Raw genomic sequence first — 19,086 nt, forward strand, 5'->3', positions numbered from 1 at the left:
GTGATAGGAACTGGTAAACAAGTTACAGAGACTAAAGCAGCCCCCCTAGGACTTTCTTTTCTGGCCTGGCAAAGGGCAACATAGGAGTCATTCATTCAGTCAGGCTACCTGGCATTAAAGCAAATGTCACATATTGCCTTTGTCATCTCCTCTATTTTAATAGAGCATTTCAAATAATTTGTTTGCAGTATTGTATTTAAGATGGAAAGTTCTGAGACCTGTGCTTTTTTCAGTTTTCTTTAGAGAAAAGCAAAATCCCTACCTGCCTTGTAGGAGTCTCAGCTGTTTCTTCTGCTCTGTTTAACACATAAAAGCCTTTAATAGTTTGAACTTATTGTGAGATGCAAAATACAGGAACTGTCTACGTGGAAAACCTTAATCAGTCAGGAAGTTGGTAAATTATGTCTTCATGTCATCCATATTGAGTGTCCATTACTCCTGGACATAGCACATTAACTGACTCATTAGCTATTTCAAACCATATGGACTTAGGTTTGGGTGGGTTGCTCTGATAATATCCTGAGGTGAGCTTCCTAATTATTGTAATTATGTGATCTCAATCATGGGGCCAGTCACACAAAATAGTGTCAGGAATCTTTAAAATGGGTGTCAGTGCACCTAGACAGTGACTGAGTTGAGCAACATGCCCCCTGGATGTTGAAGATCCCTTGATACTGCAAAAAGTAATTACTTTAAGAGTTCTAAGAAACTGGCAGCAAGTACGGTAACAACTGAATAAGCTCAGCAAGAGCACGGGACTGTGTACCCATACACAAACACACATGGATTTCTCTGCAGAAATTTAGAAAGTTTGATGCCTTGCTGTCAATGGCCTTAATACAAAGATATTACAACTCTCATGTAAAATTAGCTATCATATTTTGATCAACAAGGACATGTAGGGTGATTAGAAGTACTAAAACATCAATGTTAAGTAACACAGAAACATCTCAGTGACACAGTGAGAGAAGTTACATGTTGTTCACCTACCGTAACAACTTCAAGGAGATTTGTGTGTGCAGCTACAAGATCTCACATAATTTACTTTTATACTCAACTTCAGATTTGAAGAACAAGAGGAAAAAATAAATGGAATACTTATCTAAAATTTAGATTATACTACTTTGAAACAAAGGTAAAAACAAATACAGCTTCAGGACACTGTTAAAATAGCTTGTTGTATTATTAAGTACTTAAAGAAAGTGCTTACTCTGGGAGTATGTCATGACACAGAAAATGCAATTGATACTAACATCATGTGTTTTTTTTCTATCCTCTGAAGCTTATTCTAGCAAAAGGAGTAGACCGGTCCTTTTGAGCCCTGGATCAGGATAAAACTCAAATTTGCTCCTTCTACTTTTAAAATGCCTCTTAGGCACCTATATATATTCCAGAAGTCAGACACTGAACAGGACAATACAGCTAAACATACATCTAGACTGGGGAAACCATATATTTAAAAGCTGTTTGTGAATATAAACTTGATCTAAGTTTTGAAGTGATTTACACTTGTATCTTTACCTAAAAAGTACACTACTGTGTCTACGTTACTGAAGAACCAGTCCAGAGTTTTAGTAGTAGTTACCAAACACAACAGAAAGCACAGCACTATCACTTTCTTCTGCAATAGCATAATAGTAACTATACATGTATTAACTCTGCAGAAAAGCACAGAAGACTTGTTCATATATCACACATCAATGCACATACAGTAAACAAAATAAAAAAATAAAACCCTGAAAATACACAACTGCTAATGCAAATATCTAAACAGTTTGTTACACCACTTCTAAAATATCATTTGGAGTAACTGGAAAACACCCACCTGAGCTGCATGAAGGATCGACTCCTCACCAGTAGGGCCTGTGGCTTTCAGCTGCTTGCAATGATGCAACATTAATAAATAAAGTAAGAGTAATTTCATTTTCAGGGCCTGTGTCTTAAGCCTCCAACAATGACACCTTTAAGGAATATGAGTTTATTCCAAAAATAATATAATAAACAGCAGTTACAGTAGTAAATATTTAATAGATGAAAATACACACTAATAGAAGAAAGGAAAACCTCTTCCCTTACCTTTCATTCAGATTCAATATTCCAGCATAACAGCAAGCCTTACATTTCTTCCTTCATCCTGTTAAAAGAACAGAAAAAAAAAAAATACTCCACTGAAAACAACTGTTCCTGACTACACAGGTCACACTCAGTTGTGTGCTAGCAGGATTTGCATGTTTTTACTCTTATTAGCATACACACCTTTCTCCTATAAGGATTCTTGAATTTAGCAGTAATGCTGGTTAAAACTTGAAGCTTCCACCATAGTCAGGGTTTCCTGAAAAACAAACAAACAAACAAACCCCATATATACCTATAATTAATTTACCCATTCTTCTCCCCCACATCTTGTTCCTAAACTGTTAATTTGAACCAACTGTGAAGAGGAAATGGAGGCTTTAACTTGACTAATTTTTCTTGGGAGGGTTGTTAATTGTCTGATTTCTATCAATTTCTATCACAGAATTTCTAGGTTGGAAGAGACCCCAAGATCATCGAGTCCAACCTCTAACCCAACACTAACAGTCCCCACTAAACCATATCCCTAAGCTCTACATCTAAACGTCTTTTAAAGACCTCCAGGGATGGTGACTCCACCACTTCCCTGGGCAGCCCATCCCAATGCCTCACAACCCTTTCGGTAAAGAAGCTCTTCCTAACATCCAACCTAAAACTCCCCTGGCGCAACTTAAGCCCATTCCCCCTCGTCCTGTCACCAGGCACGTGGGAGAACAGGCCAACCCCCACCTCACTACAGCCTCCTTTAAGGTACCTGTAGAGAGTGATAAGGTCGCCCCTGAGCCTCCTCTTCTCCAGGCTGAACAAGCCCAGCTCCCTCAGCCGCTCCTCATAGGACTTCTTCTCCAGGCCCCTCACCAGCTTCGTCGCCCTTCTCTGGACTCTCTTGAGCACCTCCATGTCCTTCTTGTAGCGAGGGGCCCAAAACTGAACACAGTACTCAAGGTGCAGCCTCACCAGAGCTGAGTACAGGGGGACAATCACTTCCCTAGCCCTGCTGGCCACACTGCTTCTGATACAAGCCAGGATGCTGTTGGCCTTCTTGGCCACCTGAGCACACTGCTGGCTCATATTCAGCTGACTATCAACCAATACTCCCAGGTCCTTCTCTGCCTGGCAGCTTTCCAACCATTCCCCTCCCAGCCTGTAGCTTTGCTTGGGGTTAATGCACCCCAGGTGCAGGACCCGGCACTTGGCCTTGTTGAACTTCATGCAGTTGACCTCAGCCCATCGGTGCAGCCTATCCAGATCCTCCTGCAGAGCCCTCCTACCCTCGAGCAGATCGACACACGCACCTAGCTTGGTGTCATCTGTGAACTTACTGAGGGTGCGCTCAATGCCCTCATCCAGATCATCGATGAAGATATTAAAGAGGACCGGCCCCAGCACCGAGCCCTGGGGGATGCCACTAGTGACTGGCCTCCAACTGGATTTGACTGCATTCACCACAACTCTTTGGGCCCGGCTATCCAGCCAGTTTCTAACCCAACGAAGCATGTGCCAGTCCAAGCCAAGAGCAGCCAGTTTCTTGATGATAAGTAGATGATAAGTAGAAAAAAAAAAAAAAAAGAAAAAAAAAAGGAAGCCTTGTCTCCATTTTGGCCCAACAGGAAATGAGATTTTCTCAGTCCCTCCTACAAAGCACAGCAATAGCCTATTTATAGGGTAAAGATGGCCTCCTATTATTTGCTCAGAGTTTTTCTCAGGTAAAATTATTTAAGTTTGTTGCCTTTTCAGAAGTTATAGGCTTAATGCTTAAAAAAAAAAGCAATATAAAAAAGCCATTACCAAAATTTGTGGGTTTATTAATTGATTTGTTAGCTCTGTTTTTTATTAATAAGCACCTGGATTCAGGTAATTTTATTATTCAGGATTTTGATGTATCTAGGAAGCTACCTCTTCTTAGTAAGTCATTCTCTGTTTGTGATTTCTGTAGCTCCTGTTATATTTCCATGCATTTATCTCTAAATGCTTCTAACTCTTCTAATAATGATAAAAGCTTAAACTTCTAAACAAAATCTTTCTTAAAAAAAAAAGCCACAATTCTGCTGTGGAATCTATTTTCTGTGACTTGTACAATATATGTTACTAGTCTCTTTACATTATATGTTAAATTACACAGTCTTTAAAATACATGATATCTAAAGATACACAAGACTTCAGATGGTCTTACCTCAGGATAGTGTTTGAGTTACAAATTTAATTTTTTCTAGGCTTCTGCAGCTTTGAAGCTGAAAGCTATCTTTTCTAGTACTTCAGTTTCAGCTACCTATACTGTATTTTTGTTGCATGAGTCAACTGGATGTTACGTAGCCTGCCTGAAGCTCTCAAAAAGACCAATATAGCATATACTATGTTTACTAACAATGAAACATACCCTGGTGTTCCCCTTTCCTATTTTCACTTTTGCTCTACTGATGACAGTAACATACTCTGTAGCCATTATTACAAATTTTCAGCTTACTGCGTTCTGGAATTTGTTTTCTTGAACTCTTGGAATCATCACAAAAAGTGCCCTGGTCTGTTAGTGGGGAAAAAAAAATGGAGCCATTGCCTGGAAGATGTGGCACTTCAGCTAGAAGTGCAGTTAAACAGCTATTCAGGGCCCTCTTCTACTAAAATGAAGTCTGAAGACCAAGGGGTGGCTGGCTGGGTGGATTACAATGACATAGTACAAAGATCTTGGCTAAGTGAAGCCCAAGGAAAAGCTTCTTTGGGGCCTTCAACTTTAAAGTGTATGTTCAAGCCTATTGTGGTAATAAATACAGAGTTCCACCTGAATTGCTGCCTATCACAAACCTGTTTTGTATTTTAGTCTTTGAGGACTTGTAGCTGAGGAGGAAGACTTTTTCTAAAAGGAGAAGGAAATGGAAAGATCATGTTTTTTTTGCCATGGGCTTTCCATGCAGAGTGCTGACAGGGTGGGCCCTGTTAGTAAAGTGAAGGTCACACAAAATGTCTGCTTGGGGTCAGGGGTGTGTCCTGGGAGCAAAACGTTTAAAAAATATCTATCTATCTATCTATCTATCTATCTATCTATCTATCTATCTATCTATCTATAAGGCTCAGCGTCCTCTGACTAAAAAGTTAATGTCCACCAGCTCAGAAGTGGTGATGGGACTGGCCCACAACATGGCCTCCCGTGGGCTTCCCCTGCCTGCAGCGATGACCCATGCTCTGTGAGGTGACCATGTCCTTTTCTCACCTCGCAGGTTATTTTCTGTAGGTATCCTTGCTTCTGTGTGTGAAAGGGATCCTGGGGTATGGCGGGGGACCATCCTGAGGTAAAACCCGCGGTAAAACCCGCGGACCCATCCTGAGGTAAAACTGAACGGCTGGCACCACCACAGCGCTGTGGCTTTGCTGCAGCCTTTAAGTGCTCACCGTGCCCCAACCGCCTTGTCAGAGTTTACTTTTCCCCGGGCGGGGCTCAGACTGACCAACTACTTCGATAATTGTGAAAGCACTTTAAAAAAAAAAAAAAAAGTTTCCTCACTTCCAGCGTGCGGCCTGAGGCGTGGAGAGCGGCGCTGCCCTGGCGGGCTCAGCGCAGCCTCCACAGTCCAGCCCCGTCAGGGCCGGGCTGCGGGTGCCCTCTCGCCGTCCTGCCCGCCCTTTTTCCTTCCCTCCCTCCTTCCCTGGGAGGCCGGGCGGGCTGAGGGGGAGCCGGGGCGGGACCGCCCGAAGGGGGGGCGGGCGCTGCTGGCGACCCGGCCCGGGGCTTCCCGCAGGAGGCAGCGGCACGGCGGGGAGCCTGGGCCCCGCCCGGGGGCTGCTCCTCGCCGCCAGGCTTGGGGCCGGCCGGGGTGGGCGAGGGGACTGTGGGGCTGCCTGTCCCCGTCCCCGTCCCCGTCCCCCTCGGCTGTCAGGCCGCTCGAGCGGCGGGGCTGAGGCGGGATCGTGCTTCTCCCGAGGAAAGGCAGCGAGCTGTCCGGGCGCCATGCCGCCCAGGGGCCGGCTGCCGGTTCCTCTGCCGAGGGACATGGTCCTGAGAGACACCGAGGGCAAAGTCTGGAGGCTGGGCAGCCAGATCGGCCAGGGAGGCTTTGGTTTGATCTATCTAGGTAAAACGCCGGCGGTCACTAACAGGGGCGACGTGAATTGCTTTTAACTTTCTGACCTGACGAGGTTTAAACAGCTTGTTGCTGTTTCCATGCCGGCCAGGGGGGTTTCTGGCCGGCTTCTGCCCCCCTCTGTGGGGTGTCCTTGTTCAGAAGTTTGCTGGGGGACCCCCACGTTGTCCATGGGTGTGCTGGCACGCCTGGAGATGCTGTGCAGTGAGGCTGGAGCTTCTGCCAGCAGCCACGGCGGGCGTGACGGGGTTCTGGAAATGTCTCCTGCTAAAATGTAAAGTCAGTTTGCATCAAAGGAACATAACAACAGCAAAAGCTAGCAGGGTGTTGCCTCAGGATTAGAATTTTATTTCGCACCAGAGGCGTGAGTGCCGTTCTTCATTTGTGCTTTCCTAGATGTGTTGCCGTATTTTCTTCAGAAGGAGCGGCTGCGTTTCACTTGGTCGGTGTTTTATAAGCAATGAATTGTTCCGAAAGGCAGTTTGTAAAGTGTTCTGGGTCACTGGAGAAGATAATGATACGTGTTGCCGGTCCTTAGGAAAGAGCAAGTGCTGTTTTCAAGGCAGTATTATGAACTTTTTTTCCCTCCATTGCACTGCTTGTGTACAGTGGGTACAGGCAAGCTATCCGTAGTGATCTGTCAGGGACTGGTTTGTACTTGTTTTAAGGTAGTGGTAAAGACTTACCTAGAAGCAGTTTAGTACATCATCTGTGGAGCCAAAAACAATCCTATGAAGTTAAAAGTGTGTTAACTCTGTATTTGGAGTAGTAGTGTTTAAAATGATGAGCAGGCCACCTTAATACTTAAATTGATCTCCTTTTATGTATAAATCAGCTATATTTTTAAAAGTTTTTCCTTTCTTCTGTATTTCTGCCCTGGAAAATACAGTTGCTGCCTTTTTTTGTAAATTTTTCTTTACTTCTGCTAGTGCCATTTGTTTTCCACTTCTGTTTTTTTTTCCCACTTTATCTCTTAATGCTGTTTCCTTCATACTGAGTGATGCATCAAGGGAAAAAAAATGTTATACAGCATGAACTTTCCACCTAGTGCGATTTCCAGATTTCTTTATGAGGAGACCAGTTTTCACTACAGTAGGCATCCTGTCCTGCATCTCAATTCTTTTGTCTTTAGTATGAAAAAAGATGTTCTGCACACAGGTTATTCTCTGCACAAATGTGCAAGGCTGTGCTAGATTCAGTGTGGTTTCATGAAGGTGAAGTTGTCTGTCAGTGTCAAACTGTAGGATCAGGCACCAAGAGTTGCACTTCCCACTAGTAATGTATGGCTGCAGGAGGGAGAACAATTTTACATATGCATCTGGACTTCAAGTTTGAGCGATAAACTTTTGAGGGGGTGGGGAACATGGAGTGAACTGGCTTTTGGAATGAAGAGGAGAACACACTTTATTCCACCGAATGGCTGTGTAAATGAAACAAAAAGATTTCAGTAAAACCTCAATGCCACTGCTTCTGCTTTCCTACAGATGAAGTAAACACAGTCAGTGTAAGCAGTGGGTAGCTATGGCCCTACATCTACCCGCTATCTAAGTTCTGGGTTTGTTTTACTTTGGGCTAGGTTTGGTGTGGTCTGCTGCACAGAATTTCCTCAGCAACTATGTGGTTTGAGGCTGATTAAAACTCTTTTGAATCCTTACATTTCTCTTAAGAGTTGGAGTGCATCTGCTAGGCTTCTGTAGTGGTGGTTTTCATAGAATCATAGAATCATAGAATATCCTGAGTTGGAAGGGACCCTTAAGGATCATCAAGTCCAACTCTTGACACCGCACAGGTCTACCCAAAAGTTCAGTTTTGTTTCTTTGGGAATTTTTGTAGCTTGTGCATGCTCGAGTCAGCAAGCTGAACCAGTGGGGATGATAAGGGTTTCAGCAAATGGCAGTTACAGAGTCAAAGGTTAGATGCTCATAATACTTACATTCTTTATGCTTTTGATATTTAGATAGCTTTTTATGGCCTTTGAAACATCAGTTGGTCTCATTTGAGGGATGCTGGGCCTAGAGAATATATGAAAATTGGTACAATAAGAAAATAAAGATTAGCATGAGCTAGGAAGTGAAGTTGTCTCTGGCTATTGTCATTCAAGAGTAAACTGTGGGAGAGGTATGTGAGGTGCAGGGTCAGGGTCCAAAGGAGAGGGAGACGAACTTACAAAAGGCTCCCAAGGAAGGAGTGAGAGAGCTGGGGGTGCTGTATAGAAAGCAAGGTTGTAGTTGTAGGTGTAATTCATGAGTCACACAAAAAAATGTTCCTGAATCAGAATACATCTGTCATTTACTTCTGCAGTCAAATCACACTGGACCTTGTAGGTGGTGTAGCACATGGGATTCAAACAGTTTCATGCAGATTTGATTAGTTTTCTGCCTGATCACGCAGACCACTGAGGTGATTTCCTATACTGCGGTGTTTGTTGCAGTTTGACTCCCACTGAACTGACATAGAAAGCAGTCAGTGGGTTAGCTGAGAATGAGAATAGAATCTGGGACCCTTGGTATTGCAGTTCTGTGTTTGTTTGCTTGTTTGTTTTTTAACAAGTGACAGCATAGGTGAAGAAATACAGCTGCCACTTACTGGTATTTTTGTTCCTTCTCTTCTTTCAGGAGGACAGTGAATGTTACAGGTAGCAGTGAACTGAAGGCCTTGCTCCCTTTGTAGCTGATCTTTTAATTATAAAAGAGGAAATCAGCAAGATTTCCTTCGAGTATCCTGACTGAAGGTTTCTTGTTTTGTCCATCTCCTTTTGTCAGGTACATGTTTATGTTGTGTAACATACACCATTCGGTAGCTATTTTGAGGCTTCATCCTACAGAAGCATTTAGCCACCTGAGAGTCAGGGGCGCGAAGGAAGAGATGAACCTTTGGGAGTAACACTCCCATGTGTGCTGCTGAAGGGCACCGTCTTTGTGCACTGTTCAGCCTGGTTTTTAACATACATGCAGCGAGATGTGAGAGTGACCACTAAACTTTCAGCGAGAAACTAATGCAGAAGGAACTGCAGAGAGGTGGGCAAGGCAGAAGAGTGGAGTCAGATTCGACTGCCTGCCAGATACGAACAGCACAGCCCTTTTCTAAGTAAAGGTTAACTTTGCTGGCTGTATCTTTTAATAAGTATTTTTACAGTGGTGGTGTAAAGATTTTGATGTGCGTTGTTATAGCTTAATTTCCCATTAAGGGTACTCCATACTCCATTAATCTGTAACAACGTACTTGAGAAATTTTACGGTATCTCTGCAAAATATATTTACTAGGGGTGCATTCCTTGGAAGGTTCACTGAATCAAAGCCTCTGAAAGCCATTTGCTGACCCTGAGCCCTAGAATGCTAATCAGCTTTTCAGGTGCAGGGCTTCTAATGATGTGTGTGAAAGTTTCCACCATCTACAAGTTTGGTTCTCCCCCATGAACATTTTCCCTGTTTTTCTAGCTATTTTTTTCTCTTTCCTGTCGGTGTGCCATCTTGTCTATTTCTTTGTTGACTTGTTCCTTCCCTTGGATTCCCTTTGCATTTGTACCTCAACCAGAACAAATCCAGCAGCGGAAGGCTCACAAATACTGTTTCCGCCTAATGTTCCCGAAGAGCAGACCTTCTGCTGCCAGAAGCAGCATCTAGGAGCCACCTAGAGATGTTCAAATGTCACTTGTGTCACAGAGACAGCAGTATGGATCACAAGCTGGAACTACCTGTGCTGTTACATGCTGTTTCATTTTTTGGTACTGTACTGATTAGTTGTCAGGCTCCTCGGACAGAGCTGTTACCCCTTTGATAAGGTGGGGACAGGACGGGGAGCGTGCAGGGAAGGACATGACGTATTGCTGGTCTCACAAAGAGTTTGTAGCCCTGTGGAGAACAGCAGCAGTACATGTGGAAAGGAAGCTAGAGTCGAGGAGGGTGCTACTGAGAGCCCTACGTTCTCTCATTTATCTTCCTGATCGCAGCCAGTAATTAACACCAGTCTTTATATAAATCATTCTTTAGTCCTGCTGCAAGGACTCTATTAATGCACAATTTGGACTGAAAATTTCAATGCAGAAAGGTCACACAATGTTTTGTTAAGATCCCATTGTTAAGAGCCCACTGTCTGCTCTCAGGCTTCTTTCAGATGAAAACTGATAACTCTGCCAAATGCTCGTCTTCGTGTATGTTTGTTAGATCGTGGCTGTTATGCTATAACGTGCTACGTTGTAAATGGGATCTAACTGTATTAAACCTGTGTATTGTGATGAAACTTTGATAGGTGAAAACTAAAAGTTTTGAAACCAATTTTTGTAGCTGGCTTTGCATTGCTGTTTGACTGCTATGTTTGCAGATGGTGTTACGATATGGGAAGCTCAGGAAAGGGCAGATTGATAATGAATATTGATAATACAGTCACCGATACTTGCGTCCTGCTTGGAGATTTGCTACGTGTATCGCCTTTTTCTCCTCCCCATTTTCCAAGGGGTGGCTGGTGAAGGTAGACGAGGTGTGATGCTGGCCTCCTCTGCTTTTAGGCTTGGGTCGTGGTGCGTTCTGCTGTTGATACTCAGAGACCCGGTGTTCTGGGAAAAAAGCTGACGTGTGAAAGAAAGGTTAAGTCCATTTCAGAAAGAGTATGTCCTGTTCCATGGATAATTTGTATAGCCTTGAGCAGGGGTGCATGTGTATCAGGGAAGAGGAGCTTTGACAGAAGCATGTTCTGCCACTGTATTCATTCCTTGGTTTGATTAAGGAAGCAGACTAGTAACTGGTTTTAGAGAAATGAAGTACTTCAACAGTTGCTTAAATTAGCCTCACTAAAATATTTGCTTTAGTGCAGGAAACAAATTAAAAATGCAGTAAAAAATGATACCTAAAGATACACGTTAAAGATGATTTTTATGAATTCAGCAGAAGAATATTAATAGCAGAAAGCTGTAATTAAAAACACTACCAGGTGACTGTCTGGTTAAGGCTGGATCTCTCTCAACCTTCAGGTGTTAAAATGCATTTCAAAAAGGTCTCATTGTACCTCTAGGTGTGAACCTTAGTGTGAAAATAAATTCATTGCCAGACAAACATCACCTCAGGAAAGAGTCTTTTTATCTAGTCACTAATACTAAACTCTAGGTAATCTCCTTGTATCTATATTTATAATGTTTCACCCTATCTGTGGGCAAATTAAATCATAAATTTAGCCTGATTTTGCTATTCAGTGATCACTTAGGACTGGCCATATGTAGCAGGACCAGACTGCTTCACCTGGAAAATATTCCCTCTTCTACAGGTTCTTGCTGGTGACTGCTTCCTCTTGAATCTTCTTTCTTCTTTTTTTCTGGTAGGCTTTGGAGGCAAAAAGATGCAGCTTTTAAAGCATAACTCATTTTTACACAGCAATCTAAAGTCTGTTACAAACTCTGCTGAGATCTTTGCTGTTTTGTCTTAGTGTTCTGACACTCTGGTTTGTTTTTTCACACCTACGTATGGACTTTCCATTTGGGAGCTGTTGTTTTGCTCTTTATTTGTCCACCTTGCAGGAATTCTGGTCAGGGACCAAGACCCTGGCGTGCTAAGCAAAGCTAAAAGGCAAGAGGGCAGGTTTGATTTTTATCTTCAGTGAAGGAGGTATTTCTGAGCAGTGTTATCTGTCATCAGGAAGAGCTGCGGATGAAAGGTAGGGCACCTGTTGCCTTATGGAGGGCACTCTCTTCAGCCGTCTTTGGCACCTGTAACCTACTGAAACTGGCATCGTGTCTTCTGGTGGGCAGTGCGTCAAACTAGCAGATGGGCTAGAGCAGAATCGTGCCAGAAAACAGTTTGTGCATCAAGTTTTAAATATTAGAGGCCTGGCCTCCCATCTGAGAGTGCGGCAAGAGCAGACCATGCGTAGCTTTTCTGCCTGGGGTTAAAGGATATGTCGTACCTATTCCAGCTTAGAGTAATTAACTTTGAAAGTCAAATTCCCGTTGCTGTAGAATACAAAACTTTGGCTCTAGTGAATCACGAAGGCTTCCCAGAAAGATGAGTAAGCAGTACGGTGAAATTTCCTAGCAGTACTGTGTTCTTAACTTGGAGGCATTTGCAGTTATCTGCAAAACAGTTGAGCACAATTTTCCACTGAAAACCGTTTACTTGCATCTTGTGGAAGATGTTTCACAAGCACAGCAGAGGGCCATGTGTATGTAATTGGTATCATAAAACTCTAAATTCATAGAGATACCTCGAAGAAGAATCTAGAAACAATATTCCTAAACACTGCTTAGAGTGTTTATGAATAAATGCTCTTCTCTTTATACGAATAAACACTTCTCTCAGAAGAGGGTCCATCCAGGAAGCACTGATGCGTTGTCATACACTTGAAGCACTGAGTGTTTCAGTTCTTGGGGAAATCCTGAATATTGGGGAGCGGGCTGGGAGGAAGGATAGCAGGGAAGCCACATGCTTTGCTCTCCTTGAAATCTTTGCCTTAGTACTCTCCGTAGGATGAGGATGTATTTGAAGTTCTGTGTTAACTAGCAGATGCTACTTCTGATTTATTTGTTTACATTTTGCTTTTAGAAACTATAATCCTGCAACTTGGATTATTTTCTATTGTTAGATACTCTGAGCAAGGCTTCCCCCCGTTTCTCAGCCGCTGAATTTAATGGCTCCTGGCTTGACTTTAGATGGGGTCAGAATTTTTCCAGCTTTTTTATAGGCTGCCTGTAACACTGAAGTGTGGTATTTTCAAGGTTAGGTTTTATTTCTGCAAAAACTAAGCTGGCAATATCACTCTCAGGATTAGTTATCCAATGAAACAAGGCAAAAACTAAAATGCTAGCAACCCAAGAACTCCTGAAAATAGTTTTGTTCGTGTTTCCAAAACAAATACATCCTCAAAATACCCGGCAGTGGCAAAGACAGCAGCTGCGGACAGGAGCAGGGATGTTTTTCCAAACTGCCAAATCAATGCTGTTTTCTTTTCCACTGTGTAAACTTTGTCAACAAAACTGGTTCTGTGAGAGCCATTGAAAATATTTCACCATATTCCAAATGTGACTGCCACAAATTAACTGCTAAAACTACAACAAGCACGTTTGAACTGGCAAAGAGAATTGGCACGCTTCTTTGTCAGACTGCATGCAATTGTGCGGAGTGGTTGTAGGAAATGGCAGTTCATCCAGAAACGCTCTTTTGTTACCATGTCATATTAACATTTATAAAGCTCCCTTAATTAAGGTTGTGGCACTCGGCAACAAAACGGATGAGACTCACGATAAAAGAGGATGATAAGGCCATAACTGCTGTGCCTGGATTAAACTAGGGAATTCTGGACATGGGGTAACGTGAGGTAGGTTATTGTGTAGGCAGTGTGGCATCTTCTTTGCCATTATTTCAGAGTGCATTTTAAATTTCTGTACTTTTCAGTGGCGTGGTAGCTGTGATTGTGGGATGAAGGAGAGGAAGAGAAAATAAAGGTGTGCCCTTCGCAAATGTTTTATTAGACTTTTCTTGGCACAAGGTGGAAATGGCCACAGCCCCTGCACAGATTCACCTTGCACCAGTCTTCCCAGCTAGCAATTATGCAGACAATGGTTTTGACTGTGTGCATACATTAACACCTCTTCCCCCAAATGTAAGGAAGCTGTGCATCTCTTGTTGATAAAAGCAACACAAACTGTAAGCTGGGAACTCTCGCATTTGTTATGCTATTTTAAGATCCCGTTTGCAAACATAATCTCGCCATGTAGTGCTCCTGGTACTCTGTGTGTACTTAGACGCCATCAGAGACTTCCTGCACATCAGCATTGCTCTCCTGCAGGGTCTCTGCTTACTGTCCTGCAGTCTAGCACTTAACTGATTGTAATATTATAAATAGCCATGTGCTACCACACAGAACGAGGCTAGCACATGGCTAATTACGAGTATACAGTAATTAACTATGAGCTAAACTCGCAGGAGAGTATGTGGTGGTGGTCTATGAGGTATGTAATCAGACTGTTTGTTAAACCTTGGGAGCCTTTCCAGTCTGTTAAGTAACTATACATAGTAATGAGACCATTTTTTAAAAACCATTTATGTATATTTATGGACAAAAAATAGTCTGCCTTATATCTGAGCTGTGGTTAAAATATTGCTGCCTGTTATAGGAAGGGTCAATTAAAATGATGCAACAAAAGGTCCGTATGCAACTTCTGCTTACCCGTATGTATACGATTGAGCTTTATAAGAATTGTAGAGTATTATGCATTGTGTGTGTTATGCCTCGTTTCTTGCATGCGTAGTAAAAATGGTAATACCATTTCTCCTTCTGCGTATTTGAAAGTCGTGATTTCATTTTCTGGAGCATCTGTTTCTGTATCTTGTTGAGCTTTGTCTGATTTCTCTTTTGCTTCACATTGTAACATTTTGCAGTTAGGTTTGGTTTTATTTTTCTTCGGGATATTCTTTCAGTATTATTCCAAAAAGCATCCACATGGTTATAGTGTAAGAACCATGGGGGTTAGGCCCTTTTGCTGGGCTACCTCCCGTTAATTGCTCTTCTTCATTACCCTGACAGCTGTTACTGTCTGTTCCAGATTACATGAATGAGGCCTCTCTTTATAAAATGTCAAGATGTCTGCAGGGAAGTTAGATCAGACTCTTTGAAATAAATTTAAATTTGATACTTCTCTGTACCTATCAAGCCTCTGTTAAGTAATCTGGAATTAAAATACATTTTCTTATACACAGGTTCCTTTCTCATCTGTGTCAGTAAGAGAGCACATCTCATTCTGTTTGGGTAATGTGACATTATTGAGTACAGTGAAAACACATGGGATGTGTTCTTTTAGACTAATGTCTGCAGCTATTAACACACAGTCTACGTGTAACATAAAAAAGATAAAGCCCAGAGCACCTTTGCCTTAATTCCCATTTCAGTGCAAGGAAATGGTAAGAAGGAAGTTTATCAAAATTTCCTTCCTGCTTGGAAGAATAGTTTTGAATTGTGTTCTGAATGTGACTGTTACTCACCCGAGTCCATGGATAGTTCACACCTTCCAGACCTACTGCTTTGGAAGAGCTTCGTTTTATCTTAATGCGCAATTAGCCCAAAACCAGTGATATCAGGGTGTCAGGCTTGAAGGCACACAGCTACAAGTGTCTGTGCTGCTCCTTCAACCCAGAGACTGTGCAGAGTTGAAGGAAGATGGCAGCTGGATTCTGCTCATTGTAAAAAAAAAAAAAAAAAAAAAAAAAAAAATATATATATATATATATTTATGCCCTGACCATCAAAAAATGTAAGCTTGGATGGTTTGGTTAGATCCAAGTTTACTTGATTTTTATTATGCGGATAAAAGTAGTCCATTTTTGTGTGTGCTGCCGGTTGAAGTGTTTCACACCTGGACTGTTGTTGGTATTTGATCATTATAAGAAGTTTGAAAGGGACACTTATTTCATAGGAACTGTATTCTTTTTAGTTTTTCTCGCAGTGATGATTCTAAAAGATGATTTAGTCTCATTAAATTTTAATCCCAGCATAGCTCCGTGTAGCCTCAGTAGTATCAGAGAGAACTGATAGTTCTCTCAGGGTCAGAAGAAAATAGAATCGCATTGTCTGTGCAGCGAGGTTCTGTCTCCTGGGCTGTAATTGGCACATGTGGTCAATTATTGTTTTGAAATTTCTGCTTGCACTAAGAGGCACAATCCCTCATCTCCCCTTTTAGGCAGGTGATGGCTCTGCTACCCCTAACTTAGGCCAGTGTCTAAATAATGTCAGAATAGAAATCAAGGTTCTGGGGCCAAATTAATTTGTAATAGAGGAAAACTGGCAATCCTGTCTAGAGGCATAATGTAGGTCATAACTTTTAAGTGGTGTCTTTGTCACGACAGTGGATTGACGGGAGCCAAATACAGAGGTTATCCAATTGACTGGAATGACTTAAACATAGTCTATTATAATGGGATACCTCATTGTGGTGCCAATGTGCAGTGGGGACATCCTGCTTACTGCTTAATTACCATGGAGAGGGAGGTCTGAAAGTGTGGGTTCAAGTTGCTGCTCTACTTGTTGATCTCAGCTTCTGTGGTGTTGGGTTTGTTTTTTAACTCGGCAAGTCTTTGACTTTTAAAAGCTGGAATTCAGACAAAATGTGGTGTCATATATTTTACTGAACACCTTATGCAATGTTAGCTTCCTCTTTGCAATTATATTTTGTTGCATACAGCTTGATCCATCTCTTTCTCATTTTGCAGCTTCCCCTCATACTGATGTTCCTGTAGAAGATGATGCAGTGCATGTAATTAAAGTGGTAATGTGGAGATCTTATTCCTAAGCTGTTAACTTGTATGCAGTGCTTTCTCTTAATTATCTATCCTTATTTTCAGTATTGAGTATGTATTGCATGCTTGTGGCTTTTTTTAACATCTTGATATAGTTTCCCTGCTAGGGTGTATGCTTGGTACTTCCACGACTCATAGTGTTTCCCTGACTTGATTTTTTCCTTTCCTTGATTTCTGCCCTGAATGGTTACATAAGGAAAATAAGACTATGAACTTAAACATGTCTGATCTGTAGAATTTCTGGAAAATAGCATCTTTAATAATTCCTGAAAGAATCTGTGTTGTATGAAAGTGCGTTGCCAAACAACTTTTTTTCTTACCTACTTAGAAAAATTGTGTTTCAGATGGCATGGTATAAGGGAGGTGGGAAAAAGGGGATTTAATCCTCTTTGAATTTATTGAATTTATCTTATGCTTTTGTTTAGGAACTGTTGTTTCTCTAAAACAAGTGCCTAGTATTTTATAATGCTAAGTTTGTTTATTTCTTAATAGGAATATCTTGAAAATGGGCCCTTATTTTCTGAACTGAAATTTTACCAGAGGGCTGCAAAACAAGAGCAGAGTAAGTAATATATCAACAAAATAAAAACCTGAATTCTGACTCAGGTAGATTTAAGGACTAATTTGGGTTTCATTTCTTCTGAGAAGAACTAATGCTTTAGAGCTTGATAACCAACTCACCTCACATACAGCTGGTGCTGTAATAGCTTTAGTTTGCTGTAATTTTCTTTATTTGGATGTCATCCTTGTTGTTTCTGATCAGAAGAATGACATTTGTTAGGTGCACGCTTCAAAGTGCACAGCAATGTATGGACTACAGAGAGAAGTCAGCCTTAAAACAGAGGTACTACACGGACTGATTTGCAACTATACTTCTGCTAGTAACTATGCTTGTGTACAAAGTTAAGAATGTGTGTAATCATCACAGGATTTAGTAGTAATCAAGGCACTTGATTCTGCAGACAATTTAGCATGGATGTGATTTAATTCTGGGAACTGTCAAAAAGACTTCAGGTGACTTAGATGGCTGGTAGACATAAGCACTTGTGATAGCTGAAGTACTCTGTATGAAATAAAGTAGAGCTTCCAAAGGCATTATTTTGTCAGCTATTGATAACTTTGTATCTGCCTTCGTATGGAACAAAATGTCAAATTACTAGAACAAAAAATGCTTCTTGTTTTGGAGAACGTAGAGAACTTCGGTGTAAATCTACAATCCTTTGTTTGGTACAGTAACTGCCAAATAAGTTATGCTTGCTTTATTGTTTTGTTCAAAGTCTTGGCTTGGTGGCTAAAAAATAGACTAATTCCTGAAATTCTCTAGTTAACCCAATGTTGTATTTTCTGTATTATTATTGCAGTAAGAAAATGGATGAATCTCAAAAAAATAAGATGTTTAGGAATTCCAGTATTCTGGGGATCAGGCTTGACTGAGTACAAGGGAAAAAGGTAATAAGATGAATTGTAATTAAGCTTGAAGTTGACTGAAGATCCCTTTTCAACAAAATGGAGCTACTTCCTTTCAGCCTGACACAAACTTGTAGCTTTGTCTTTAAAGTTTCCTCCCTCTTGTGTATTTCTGGATAGCTATAGATTCATGGTCATGGAGAGACTGGGGGAAGACCTTCAAAGAATCTTTAAAGATTGTGGAAGTAGATTTAAGAAGGAGACTGTTCTGCAACTTGGAGCACGAATGGTATGTATGCAGAGAGAAAACTGTCTCACAGTTCATGAATTCAGTAAGATCATCATTCTTAAAAGATAAAGTTTATTTAGTTAGCTTTTGAATTTAGAATTAAACGCATGCAAGTTCTATGCATTTTCTTGTTTTTCATCCTTTATAAAACGTTAATTGCAAAATCGAGACCCTCTGCAAACTGGAAGTTGGTAAGCTCAAACCCAACTTTTTCTAATTGGTTAAAACATAGACCATACACTTCAAAACGTGTGTCTGGACTGAGATTTGTAAGCCCATTCTCATGCTTTAACATGTACTGATTTTTTTTCAGTGTTTGAAAGGTATTGTATTAGACATCCATATTTGTCAAAGTTCACAACTGCATGCTTGAATGCAAAAACTTGAGTGTTTGCTGAACGCACAGGTAGTATGGGTTGAGATTAGGCTAGTCTGCAAATACTGGTTTTGTTTTGAAATGTGTAGATTGGCATATTCTAACAGAAAATTATGTATGTTTTCATTTGCATTATAACTTGTGTTGTGAAGGACTGCTATTACAGAAGAGAGGTGCACAGCAAATGGGGGCAGAGGCAATGGTCATAAATTGCAAGAAAGGGGATTTCTGACTGAATATAAAGGAAAAGTTTTTGCAGAAAGAATGGCTTGGCACTGGAACAGGCATCCCAGAGGTTGTGGAATGTCCATCCTTGGAGACTTTTAAACCTTGACTGTTTAGTCTCTTGTACAACCTGATCTAATTCATATTATCCCTGCTTGAAGCAGGGTTTTAGACTAGAGACCTCCAATGTTTGCTTCTAACCTAAAAATAATAATAGAAGAAAGTGAAGGGCTTTTGTAGTCGCATCACTGACTAACTTGTAACACTGTTCTCCAGCAGCCAGGATTGTCCTTTGTTTTAGTTGACAGGTGCACATGTTGTTTATTTCCAATAACAGAGCTGTTGTAGTACCTCAGCACAGAGCTGAAG

At 41.4% G+C, this 19,086-nt stretch overlaps 1 protein-coding gene and 1 long non-coding RNA gene across 7 annotated transcripts in view; one reads left to right on the top strand and one right to left on the bottom strand.

The window, feature by feature from the left end:
* LOC106016896 (uncharacterized) overlaps positions 1-2,361 on the bottom strand; it is a 40,719-nt gene extending 38,358 nt beyond the window's left edge. For all 4 annotated transcript variants that reach the window (XR_005264327.2, XR_005264324.2, XR_005264325.2 and 1 more), the window contains exons 1-3: positions 2,257-2,361; positions 2,077-2,134; positions 1,826-1,961 (exon numbers count right to left, since the gene is read on the bottom strand). This is a non-coding gene — a long non-coding RNA (uncharacterized lncRNA). The remainder of the gene's footprint in view (positions 1-1,825; positions 1,962-2,076; positions 2,135-2,256) is intronic.
* A 3,354-nt stretch (positions 2,362-5,715) lies between these two features.
* VRK2 (VRK serine/threonine kinase 2) overlaps positions 5,716-19,086 on the top strand; it is a 46,737-nt gene continuing 33,366 nt past the window's right edge. Inside the window, exons 1-5 of one of the 3 annotated variants that reach the window (XM_038176510.2) lie at positions 5,716-6,137; positions 16,334-16,389; positions 16,913-16,982; positions 17,782-17,869; positions 18,008-18,116. In XM_038176510.2, coding sequence (XP_038032438.2) covers positions 6,014-6,137; positions 16,334-16,389; positions 16,913-16,982; positions 17,782-17,869; positions 18,008-18,116 — 447 coding nt within the window. In that variant the 5' untranslated portion in view covers positions 5,716-6,013. The remainder of the gene's footprint in view (positions 6,138-16,333; positions 16,390-16,912; positions 16,983-17,781; positions 17,870-18,007; positions 18,117-19,086) is intronic. The other 2 variants (XM_013098795.4, XM_038176511.2) reach the window with 2 other exon arrangements.

The sequence above is a fragment of the Anas platyrhynchos genome, chromosome 3 (genome assembly GCF_047663525.1).
Source record: "Anas platyrhynchos isolate ZD024472 breed Pekin duck chromosome 3, IASCAAS_PekinDuck_T2T, whole genome shotgun sequence".
In the NCBI taxonomy this organism is placed as follows: domain Eukaryota; kingdom Metazoa; phylum Chordata; class Aves; order Anseriformes; family Anatidae; genus Anas; species Anas platyrhynchos.